Genomic DNA, 13,192 nt, shown 5'->3' on the forward strand with positions numbered 1-13,192 from the left:
ATGCCCTGCCTTATGTCAAGGGGGTATTGCCTGATTTATGGGGGGAGTGTAAGCATGTTTGGTATGGTTGTAATGGTAGTGAGAAATGCTGCTTACCGGTGTAGGTGGATTTTTTTTATTATCATCACAGAAATGTCACTTCTAGAAAGTGAGCATTTCTCTGTGCTTATGACACTGGTGTTTTGCAGCTTGACTCCAATCCACGTCTGGGCAGAGTGACAGTTGGGCTTTGTGCATACTTTCAAGACAGCCTGTACACAGGGAGGGTGGAGGTTTCACAGAGGTGTATCTGCATACTGAATGGTCTTCCTGGGCTAGAGAAGGGGAGGCGCGGCACACTCATCTGTAAAGGCTGTGCCCTGGCCTCACACAAAGGGCTTGTTTACCCCCAACTGATGTCTGGAGCTGTGCTGGAGGAGAGAGGGGAACCTCCTGAAACCAGTTGTAACTGGTTGGAACCTCCTCTCCTCCTCTTTGTTAAACCCTTGCAAAAGTGAGTATAAGTACAGGGGATTTTTCCCCATAAAGTGTGATAAAGTGTGCACAAGAAACTTACTTAAACTGGACACAGAATGCTGCAGGAGGGACACACCAGGAACCGCCTTGGACTGCTGCTGCTGTGCTGACCTGTGACCCGCTAGGTCACTTGGAGGAACTGACACTGTCTGCATCCCTTTGTGTTGGCCTGCTGCTGAGCCTTGCCACCCTGTGCTCCATTCTTGTGTTTCCCAGAGGCTGGATGCTGTGGGCCCTAACCCCTCCAACTGTCATTTGCCTTTCCCCTTGTGGGGCATAGCGCCTGGGGAGCGCTCACTGTATTGCCATAGAAATCGCCTTGTGAGCGTTCCACCTTAGTTGCTAAAGCTCCCTTGAGGAGTGCTTCTCTTGTGAGCGCTTCCTGGAGAACATACAGGCGAAGGAATTTCACTGCTGCAGCCCAGATGGGCTGTTTGCTCGAAGCGCGAGTGAATTGCGCTGTGTTGTGCCCCCGGGGCACGAAGTAAGTGCGCGCTCCTTTTGGTGCCCTGGGGCGTAGTACGCTTTGAGGACCACCCCCAGGGCACCAGAAGGTCCTCATTTAGGACACATCACTGCTGCGGCCTGGGTGGGCTGTAGTAGACTTGCGCACCAGGTCGGATGCAGGCGAGGCCAGGACCCAGGACCAGACAGGCAGGGTGGAGGCCTCATCAGAGGTCTTCCCGCTCCATCGTGGCACCAGGTACCAGTTTGCAGGACGGCTGGCGATGAGGCCTCAACGGAAGCTCCCGCCCAACTCGGCCCCCATTTTTTTTTCCGTGACAGGTGCGAGGAGGCCTCATCAGAGCCCCCCTGTCCCACTAGGCCACTAGTCTGGGTGGTGTGCTCCCACAGGGGGCCACAGGGATTGCGTACTGCCCAGATTGGGCACAGACCCCAGGAGGAGCCCCTGTATAAAATCAGAGGGGGTGTGTGTTGTCCCCCTCCTCCCCATTCATTAACGTGGTCCCCAGATTGAGCGCCAAGAAGCGTAGGGGACCTCCTTTTTGCTCATTGAGGCAGTAGAGGTGTCTCCAACGTAGAGGCAGCTACATATTTTGTATCACATGGGCATATGGGGGGTAGGTGCTCATGAGAATCATGTTCTCCTGACTACTGTTTTGTGTCTCCAGAGGTTGCTTGTTGTGGGCATGTACGCTGATCTGCTTTTATGACTGCCAGATATTTTCTGAGGTTTCTTTTATGGCCATTCTGGGTATGTTATGCTATCCTGTTTTTATGTCCTTCCATGTATTTCCTAATGTTCTAGATATGGGCATTTATGAGGATCTTGTGACATGTGTATTACTGTAGTAATGTTTTTTCTGACTATTGCTTATGTTGCAGAATAATGAGTAACCTGTGTGTTATACAGGGAGTGCAGAATTATTAGGCAAGTTGTATTTTTGAGGATTAATTTTATTATTGAACAACAACCATGTTCTCAATGAACCCAAAAAACTCATTAATATCAAAGCTGAATATTTTTGGAAGTAGTTTTTAGTTTGTTTTTAGTTTTAGCTATGTTAGGGGGATATCTGTGTGTGCAGGTGACTATTACTGTGCATAATTATTAGGCAACTTAACAAAAAAAAATATATACCCATTTCAATTATTTATTATTACCAGTGAAACCAATATAACATCTCAACATTCACAAATATACATTTCTGACATTCAAAAACAAAACAAAAACAAATCAGTGACCAATATAGCCACCTTTCTTTGCAAGGACACTCAAAAGCCTGCCATCCATGGATTCTGTCAGTGTTTTGATCTGTTCACCATCAACATTGCGTGCAGCAGCAACCACAGCCTCCCAGACACTGTTCAGAGAGGTGTACTGTTTTCCCTCCTTGTAAATCTCACATTTGATGATGGACCACAGGTTCTCAATGGGGTTCAGATCAGGTGAACAAGGAGGCCATGTCATTAGATTTCCTTCTTTTATACCCTTTCTTGCCAGCCACGCTGTGGAGTACTTGGACGCGTGTGATGGAGCATTGTCCTGCATGAAAACCATGTTTTTCTTGAAGGATGCAGACTTCTTCCTGTACCACTGCTTGAAGAAGGTGTCTTCCAGGAACTGGCAGTAGGACTGGGAGTTGAGCTTGACTCCATCCTCAACCCGAAAAGGCCCCACAAGCTCATCTTTGATGATACCAGCCCAAACCAGTACTCCACCTCCACCTTGCTGGCGTCTGAGTCGGACTGGAGCTCTCTGCCCTTTACCAATCCAGCCACGGGCCCATCCATCTGGCCCATCAAGACTCACTCTCATTTCATCAGTCCATAAAACCTTAGAAAAATCAGTCTTGAGATATTTCTTGGCCCAGTCTTGACGTTTCAGCTTGTGTGTCTTGTTCAGTGGTGGTCGTCTTTCAGCCTTTCTTACCTTGGCCATGTCTCTGAGTATTGCACACCTTGTGCTTTTGGGCACTCCAGTGATGTTGCAGCTCTGAAATATGGCCAAACTGGTGGCAAGTGGCATCGTGGCAGCTGCACGCTTGACTTTTCTCAGTTCATGGGCAGTTATTTTGCGCCTTGGTTTTTCCACACGCTTCTTGCGACCCTGTTGACTATTTTGAATGAAACGCTTGATTGTTCGATGATCACGCTTCAGAAGCTTTGCAATTTTAAGAGTGCTGCATCCCTCTGCAAGATATCTCACTATTTTTGACTTTTCTGAGCCTGTCAAGTCCTTCTTTTGACCCATTTTGCCAAAGGAAAGGAAGTTGCCTAATAATTATGCACACCTGATATAGGGTGTTGATGTCATTAGACCACACCCCTTCTCATTACAGAGATGCACATCACCTAATATGCTTAATTGGTAGTAGGCTTTCGAGCCTATACAGCTTGGAGTAAGACAACATGCATAAAGAGGATGATGTGGTCAAAATACTCATTTGCCTAATAATTCTGCACTCCCTGTATGTGACTACTGCTGATTTGTGCACAGTAATAGTACTGTGTAATGTTCTGACAACTGCTTAAGTAGCAGGGTATTACTGACGTGTTGTGTTTGGTCTAATGAGGTTGTGTACAATACAGTTTATTTTTATATAACTTGGTGCTGTGTTTCCTTTGTGGTGGGGATAGTGTGCCATGCATGTTGTGTGTGTTGTGCAAAAGCTTTCCACATTGCCTCTAGGATAGGCCTGACTGCTCGTGCCAAGCTGCCCAAGGGGGTGAGCAGGGGTTATCTTGGGTGTGTACGTTCCTTGCCCTGACTAGCATGGGTGGGTTATGCCTGGCTTAGGTGCATACCCTAGCCAACCAGAAACCCCATTTCTAATATTGGTGGCAGCGGTGGGATAGGACTTGCGCCTGCACAATACCATTGTGACTCATTGCTGCACCATAAACTGTATTTTAGACCATCACATGTTTTGTTTCTCCTAACTTTCTCTCATCGGTCATTTTTCCTGTTTTCAGTTCTTACACGTGGGTATTTGGGTTGTCACACTCCTCTTCAAAATGGGGCCAACCTTTAACCTAAAGAACCTGCCATTTTACACGCAGGAGGAATTAAAGGGGTTCTGTAGAGAGAGAGGACTGCTAGAGAGCGAGGACGTCAGGAGATCTCTGAATTTCTTTGAAAGGTTTGTAACATATGCCCAGGGGAACAGTGTTCTTAGGGGGTACTCAGAGGATCCTGAGTGTAGTGAGGATTCCCAATGGGAGGGCTCCCAGACCTAATCCCTAGTGAACGGTGAAGAGACTGATCAGGAGGGTGAGAATGACCGGGCGGGGACGCCAGTTGACAGGGAGGGCCCCAGTGATAAGGAGTCCCCTGCGGGGTCCAGTGTAAGAAGCAGGCTACCTCTCATTCCTTGTCGCCTGATGAGCTTAGAGGTAGGCGGGAAGAGAGGGACCTGAAGTTGCAGCTAGCTTGACTGGTTGTTAAGGAGAGAACGGCTGAGGTGGAAAAAACCTTAGTGCAGGAGAGGATGGCAGAGGCGGAGAGGGCCTTTGCCAGAGAGAGACTCACTGTTGAGCGTAGTCTGAAGGGTCTGGGCTCAACAGCGCTGCAGGTGGAGTCCAAGTACATAGTTGGTATACGATGCATACCAAGCAGGACATCACATTCCTAGTATGTTCCTATAATTGGTATACAATCCACAACTACCAAAGCATTACACTCAATATGTGCACTATCCTTTTGCTTTAATTTTACTTTAGTTGCTGTATAACACAAACAGCACCGCATTATATGGCTCAATTGTTCCTACATTAGATCCCCAGATTGTGTATATGCTTAGTAAATATGTATACACTGCAGAGAAATACATTCCTAATGAAATCCTAAGCTTGGTATAAAAAGCATATTCAATAGTGAACTATACCACAAAGGTTTTCCTATACTTGAGTGAACTAGTTCACTGGACAGACCACCGCTGCATCCACTTCTCGTTCAAGAAACCCAGAAGATACCACCACCCACAATGGATTCCCCATCGCAGTTGGAACAAGGTCAACGAAGATCAACTTATAGCAACCCTCTCCCAGAACCCACCCATCGACACCACCGACACTGATGCCGCTGCCCGCAACTTCAAGCAATGGGTCAACACCTGTGTCAATACTATCTCCCCAGTCAAGAATCCCTCCAACAGAGGGCACCGACAGAAAGGCCTTCTGCTTTACCGCCGACATCCACGAATCTAAGCAAAGCTGCTGAAGACTCGAAAGAAAGTGGCGCCAAGATCAGACTCTGGACAACCTCACAGCCTTTGAAAAGGCCATCCGCAGACACCACCAACTCATCAAAGCTGCCAAAAGAACTGCCTTCAGAGACCGAATCAACAACAACGCACACAGCCACAAGAAGCTCTTCAACATCGTGCTCCGAAAGATCTACAAATGGATTCCCACCGAAACCAGAAGAACAGTCACCCAAGTCCCCGTAAGTTCTACGGCAATGCTTCTACGCAGGAACCACAGGCAAACTCCAGAAGAGGCTGCAACGCATCCAGAACGCCTCTGCATGCCTCATCCTGGACATCGCCTGCAACTGCCACATCACAGACCACCTGAAAAACCTGCACTGGCTCCCAGTCAATAAGAGAATCACCTTCAAACTCCTCACACACGCTCACAAAGCACTGCACAACACCGGACCAGAATACCTCAACAGACTACTCTCCTTCTACACCCCGACCCGGCATCTCCGCTCCGCTGACCTCGCCCTTGCAACCGCCTCACGTGTCCATGGACCTACCACCACCGGTAGATCATTCTCGCACCTCTCCGACAAAATGTGGCACACTCCCACCCACCTGCGCCAGACCAAAGACCTCCTTACCTTCAGGAAACTTCTCAAGACCTGGCTGTTCGAGCAGTAGCAGCACCTGCTCCCTCTTGTCCCCCCTCCTCAGAGCCTCGAGACCCTCACGGGTGAGTAGTACGCTTCACAAATTACTGATTAATTGATTGAACTACATTCCTAATACATTTCTATATTTACCATACGTGCATAACTAGAAGTGATTTATACTCCTAATGCATCACTATGCAGTGCATAACCATGGCTAGCAGTAAATTGCATCCCTAATGCTGACAAATATTTGGCATAAACAGCACATCCAGCAGCAAATTGCATGCCTCATATATTCCAAGACTTGATGTGGCATTCATACCTAGCAATAAACTACATTCCTACTGGTATGAAATGTGCAAGCCACTGTGGTTTGCACTCTGAACGTATTTCTATACTAATTAGACAATACATAGTCAATACTGATTTATACTCCTAATGTGGTCCTATTCTTGGTATGCAACACATAACAAGAAGTCCACTGCACCATAGAGCGCTCCTATACTTTGTATACACCACTCAAGTGTTTCTATACTTGGGGGGTAAGATAGGCCCATATCATACAAGCTCATATTGAGAAACAATGAGTGACAATGTAATACCATTAACTTGCTTTCATAATAAGCAGGTAGGGGTATCATCATCATAACACTGTGATTCAGCAAAAGGAGGCACGCACACAATAAATATAACAGAGATAATCTCAGAGCACTGTGGGATTTAGTAAACCATTTTAGATTAATTTAACAATAAGCTAATCATTTTAATTTGCTAGACTGAGGCAGAAAATGTCTGCCACAAAGCAGAACTGTTTATCAGTGTAAGGGAGCACAACCTAATTTTTGTCAAATTCAAAATGGAGAACATGAGCCAGAGAGCCCAGTCGTGTGAATCTCTGCAGAAACACCAAAAGGGAGAAACAGTATTTCCAAGAAAATCTTATAGGTTCTGGTAAAAAAAAAAATATTAGATGCACGTGGAAATCCTAGGTTGACTATACATACAAATTAAAAAATATATAATTTTAGGAAGAGTATGAATAACTAAATAAAAAAGGAACTACAGGCCACAGGTTTGTTTTATATGTCTAGTATGACCCAGATGATAAGGATCAGGAAAGAATGGCAAGAAAAGTCATGATTTAAAAAACAAAAAAAACTGAGGTGGGCGATTTGAAGAAGTCAGGAGGGAAAAGTAGAGCAGCGGGAGGCAGCATAAGAGGAGGCGTCAGGGGGTACACGGACAAAGGGCAAAAAAAGTAGGAAAGGGGGTGGCCAAAACAACATCACATGGGAAGGTGGTAACAAGAACAAGAGCAGAAAAGCATGGAGGCTTTAAAAAATAAAGACAAAAAGATAGACGAGGAAGCCAGAAGCAGTAAGAGCAAAGAGAATTCAGAGGCTTGGCTGGAGTCGGGAGGAGGGACCCACTGCCCCACCCAAAAAAATAAGAAACAGGGAGAAAAAGGTTGAGGTGATTTCTAAACGCCTGGTTAAAACAAATCCGGCCAATTCAGAATGCTAACAAATTCAATGTGGGAGAGCTCTTAGTTGAATTTTTACCAAGATGATCACCCACCAGGTTCGTTCTGTTCGTTCTGTGAATGCCTTACAAGGTAAAAAAAAAAAAAGAGGAAACTGCTTATAGAGAAAGGTGCTGCCCAGCTAGATAAAATGCAGCAGACATCTACCAAAATGAAGGTCTCTAAATGACTTTCGGCTTAACTGAAGGAGTATGGGGTGTAGTGTAACAAAATAGGAACCAGGTTTTACCTCGAAATATCTTCATCTGCAGTTAACTCCTGTTCCATGAGTAAAAACACTTGAACCTGGATAAGAAATAACATCATTTTAATTTACATCTTGGGGTGGCATAGGGCACACTGCTGCTATATAAATACATTATTTCTCTGTAAAAAAGGTAAACATACTTTTTATCCCCTTACCAGCCCACCCCATCAAAGGTAATGTACACTTGCCAAAGGTAATAAGTTATGTAAGTATTTTTAGTTTACAGAGCCCCATAACGTCTTTTGTAATTGTATACACCCTCCACAAAGTAAATATTAATAATCTTGAGTGTTTATCTCAAATGTCAATAAAGGTCTGCAATGCTTGAAAGCCACAAAATAAATATAGCCTTGAAGTGATTTGTTTTATTTGTTCAGAAATGTTTCTTAAAATGTTTAAAAGGACGCATTTTTAAACAGAGAGACAGACAGTATAAAGAAGGGGTGCAACACGCAATACATAACTAAGAAAACATGGATCATGAAAGCAAACAGTACTCAACAGAACACAACAAGTGTACAGCTTGGAGAAGATAGCAAGATTAAAGGTGTCTCCTAATATAGCAGGCTAAGAAGAGGATAGGTATTTAAGGCTATTTCAGCAGATTGGCATAAACATTTGCCATGTAGAAGGCTGTGCCCAGCTGTTTCAGCTTATTTTCATGTGTCGTGTTTAGTGGTTATGTTTATTTGAGCTTCTTTTCCCAGTAATTGTGGTGGCTAAGTAAGAACACCACCCGCGACGGAAGCATCTGCACTGGAGTTCTACTTCTCATTGGGCCAGACCATCTTCTCTTTCTATTGTTGTACGAGCTGCCAGGTAACTGGGCTCCTCGTGCTGACCACTACTACATCATGGCGGTCTTGTTCAATCAGCTGTCGCTGCAGTCCTTGCTTCTCTAACTATGGTATGAAACACCCTTAATATTAATTTTCTGCCCATTTTAAGTTCCATTAATTGTTAACGGTCTTCGCTCTGCCCCGTCTATTTAGCTTATTATTTTAGTTCCTAAGTGATATGTGCTTTATATTGTCTAAACTTGTTTCATTTCAATTTATTTTGCAAATATATTTTAGCTTCTTTTAATTTTCCAGTAATGGCGGTGGCTGATGAGTGGACCACTCATGACAAGAGCATCTGGGCTCTAATTCTGCTTCTTATTCACCAAATACTTTTTCTATTTATTTTTAGGTTGAGCGCGCAAGCGCTTTGACCTGGTATAAAGTATTGCAAGCTTTTTACCATGCCCACCTCACGCCCATCACTTTCACTCATTTGTGGGCTTGCATTTCAAAAATCCCTCGATGTCATTGGTAGTTGCTTTGCATTTGTCCTGCCATATGGTGTTTTTTTTTACAGCCTTGCAGACTGACCCTGTTACATGGATCATTGCACAACTGCCGATATACTTCAGTGTGGGTGAACTATTTTTTCTGTTTTGTCTCTCCCCTTCGTGCTCCATGGCAGACATGGCCCTCACAGTGCAAACAGCACAAACTCCATCGTATAGTGGAGCGCTGGTCAAATTGTTCACACTGTTACCTAATCAGAGCCATTTCTTTTGGCTCACCCCTTCATGCTCCACAGCTTTCCCTAAAACACTTATAATTGATAAATGTTTTACTAAAAAACACAGAAATCCGCAACAGGGCTCTCCCGGCACAGTGGGAGAGCTGATACTACAATATTCACTGCACTAGGGAAATGTTCCAAAATGCTTTGCAAGCATTCTTTTTTCAAAACATTTTTGCACATATCTCAGTCTGTGCTGGTCTTAGGACAATCGGACCACCACCAAAACATTCAGCATGACATACTTTGGGGGTCATTCTGACCCCGGCAGTCATGGACCGCCGGGGCCAGGGTTGGCGGGAGCACCGCCAACAGGCTGGCGGTGCCCCGCAGGGCATTCTGACGCCGCGGTCAGAAGTGAAAAACCGGCGGTCTCCCGCCGGTTTTCCGCTGCCCAAAAGAATCCTCCATGGCGGCGCAGCTCGCTGCGCCGCCATGGGGATTCTGACACCCCATACCGCCATCCTGTTCCTGGCGGTTCGCCCGCCAGGAACAGGATGGCGGTATGGGGTGTCGTGGGGCCTCTGGGGGCCCCTGCAGTGCCCATGCCAATGGCATGGGCACTGCAGGGGCCCCCATAAGAGGGCCCCACTTTGAATTTCACTGTCTGCCCAGTGGAAAACCCAGAATCACCGCAGCGGTCTGACGACCGCGGTGCGGTGTTCTGGCGGGGGTACTTTGGCGGGCGGCCTCCGCCGCCCGCCAAGGTAAGAATCACCCCCTTTATGTTTAGGTCCTCTCTGGGTCCCCACATTAGGTTAGTGGGGACCCCAAAATAATAACCCCTCCCACCACTCAATCCCTTTTTAAGCTCTCTTTATGGCTGGAACTTTTGGGTTTCCAGTTTGAAGTAGTATGTGTTCTAAGGACTTTAATATTGCTGTAGACATGCTAGGCCTGAGAATGTATAAGGCACTACATCCTCAAGGGGCTAAATATATGGATGCACTACATTACTTTGTGCCATTGTATTTTCATGTGGTCATGCCCTCTAGGGCCTAATTATATGGTTACATTACATGACCATGTTTATTAGAAATGATATTTTTATTGTGGTGTCCTCTAGGGGCTGTTCTGAGCATTAAAGTCAACATACTACAATATTTGCTGCACCTGGTCGTCCCATAATGCTTTGGAGGGTATTCTTTTACAAATCATGTTTGCTCTTAACTCAGCCTGTGGTGGTCCTAGGACAATGGGACCACCTTCAAAACGTTTGCCACAACCTGCTCTTTCTGTCTAGATCTAAAATAATAATCCCTCCCTCCATATATAACCCTTAAAATGTGTAATGCACTACTCCCTTTAGGGGCTAAATATATGGTTACACTGCAATACTTTCAGTTATTTTCTTTTCATGTGTTTATGCCCTCTAGGGGCCAACAATATTGTGACATGACCATGTTTCTTACAAATGCTATTTTCATTGTGGTATCCTCGAGGGGCTGTTCTGGGCATTACAGTCTAATTCCAAAGGTTTATTTCTGATAAAGGTTTTTATTGTGTTAATATGAGAATTGTATATGTTTTATTAATTTATGTTTAGGTGAAACTTCAAGTTTATTTATTTCTCTTGTTACTCCTCATTGACTGTCTTGTTTTAGGGAATTGTTAGCCAGCCAGCAACTCCGATGGTAGGGTGGTGAAAGTAGTATTTTGTATGGGAATTAGCATGGCAGATTTAAATTAGGATGTAAAATGGCTACATTTTCATTTTTGGCTGCAGATAGATGAAGAAGGTTAATGGTTATACGCAGGGCCACTGGAATTATGAGGCAGGAAAAGACCAAATTATGGGGCAGGGTTGACTAATTTATGTGGCAAGAAAAGTCCAGTTATGAATTTACACTGCCAACAGCTCTAACTCAAGTAAATGTGAGACCCATTGCATTGCAAATGCTTGTTTTGTGGAAATTGTCTGTCAACTGGGATCTCCCTACTGGATGCTTATGTGCCAGGGGCCTATTCCAATCAGCTGGATGTGCTCAACATGAGTTCTGCTGGCAAGTCAAAAAAACATGTAATGCAAAGCCATCCATGACACTCCACATCTTGGTTTCTAAATTTAGCTACGCTCAAACTGACTTTCACAATCTTTGGCACCCCAACCCAGAGAAGTTACTTTATTTGAATTGCCTCCCATCTGAGACTTCTGGAGATCCTTGCTTTGCAGATAAACCAGTAGGGGGCGCCCATTCGGCAACTGCTTTAATCACAAAGTTTTCCTTTGTCCATACACTTCATGACTCTCTCTAGGGACACTCTTCCTTCCACTGCATCCTAATCAATGTTGGATCCCTTTACAAACATTAACTGAAAATTCAAGATTATTAGGATTCCAAGTTCAACACCTTTTTCTGACAGACATGGAGCGGAAATTTTTCCCTTTGCACTTGTCATAAAACGGTGCTGGGTGGAGATACTGCTTATTTCTCAGTGGGGCTTACATGCAGATGGACGGGGTCCAGTACTCCAAACTCGCAAATATAAAATTCCTTTCAGTGAAGAAAAAGGTAGCAGGACTTCACAGAATCTGGACTAAGGTTGTGTGTGCATGCATGGAGAATGTGCTAAGTAGCAACATGATGACAACTTAAAATATTCCCTGCATGGAAACTGTTGTGTATTCTGGAGAAGCAGTGGCTATCTTGGGTGTCAGGTATACCTTTCCTCATGGTTCACAGCACCCTTTACTAGTCATTTGTGATACAATGTTGCTGCAGCTAGGACCTCTCCACATGAATCTCAGATTTTCCTTACTAAAACCTACTGCGTCCTAAGGATTGGTACTGAAGAACACTGGGTATACAGAGAAGCATTGCGAAAAGTCATGTTGAAGGTGAAAGCAAGCTTTGAGTCAATTTCTTGAATATTTACCTAAACATTGATAAAGACTTATACAAAGAGTTCCTCTGACACAATAGGAAGGATACTAGATTGGGCTATGGTGTATATGTATATAAGAAAGTCATTGCAAAGTATCAGAGTTCTAGAACGCACATATAAATTGCATTGCTGAGAATGATAAGGTGTTAGTATTCTTGGTTATACTGTAGTTCTACAGAAGTCCAGTAGCACCTACAAGTCATCTTCTACAAAAGAGCAAATAGTGACAAAGCTTAAAGTGGCTATTCCAACCATCGGAGAAGAGTTAGTATATCTATACTTGTTAAGGTGCTCATTCTTTGTGTGAATAGTTTTTAGGAAATACCAGTTACACATCAATATATGGAGTTGATTACACTGAGATATTGCTAGGGTATATTGATTCACAATTACAGTTAATGTTAGAACCCTTAATGACAAGTTACTTAAGGTATCTCTTTGTCTTGTAGTGATCTACTATTAATTTCTGCAGACCTCCCTCACTAACAGAAGTGCAAGGAAGAGTGGTGGATTCCTGTCTTTCTGTTTTCTATCTTATCCCATTCCCCTTTCTCCAGGTCTACCACTAGCACTCATATGTGCGTGCATGTGGTCATTGGGGGGGGGTGGAGGGAGACAGAAAAGAATATCTGTCCTGTTAGTGCATCATAACATCAGTCAGGCTATAGTGGCTCCTCTTACTTATATCATCTTACATGTCAGCTTCATGGGAAGAATGGGAGAAGTGCTATTTTACACCACAAACATATGTACTGCTCTATTATTAGCATGAATGTTTTTGCAGATGCTGAACTGCTAGTTTTTTTACTTTTCTCCTTTTTCTAACACCAGTTTCACAGGAAGCCTATTTTTCCACCCACCTAATGTAACTTTAGAGTTTGGCTCTAAATGCAGTTTCCTCACCTTAAAATATTCCCCAGTTGTCAGACTGGATCTGGAAAATATTGAGCATTCTCTCTGCACGCCGGTAGGTGGCATCTTTCGGCTCCATGTTGGTGTTGTCCACGCTGGAAGAGGTGCTGCGGTGCCCATATAGGCACCACCCAGCACGCTGACCTCAGTTTCTTTTGTGACTATTCTTGTGCCAAAAACATACCGTCATATAAAA

The 13,192-nt window shown here is 44.4% G+C and overlaps 1 protein-coding gene across 3 annotated transcripts in view; it reads right to left on the reverse strand.

The window, feature by feature from the left end:
* Positions 1 to 13,192, reverse strand: part of DOP1A (DOP1 leucine zipper like protein A) — a 694,260-nt gene that overhangs the window by 68,361 nt on the left and 612,707 nt on the right. For all 3 annotated transcript variants that reach the window (XM_069235613.1, XM_069235614.1, XM_069235612.1), the window contains one exon: positions 7,609 to 7,664. In XM_069235613.1, the coding sequence (XP_069091714.1) occupies positions 7,609 to 7,664 (56 nt within the window). The remainder of the gene's footprint in view (positions 1 to 7,608; positions 7,665 to 13,192) is intronic.

Source organism: Pleurodeles waltl, chromosome 5, assembly GCF_031143425.1.
Source record: "Pleurodeles waltl isolate 20211129_DDA chromosome 5, aPleWal1.hap1.20221129, whole genome shotgun sequence".
NCBI lineage: Eukaryota > Metazoa > Chordata > Amphibia > Caudata > Salamandridae > Pleurodeles > Pleurodeles waltl.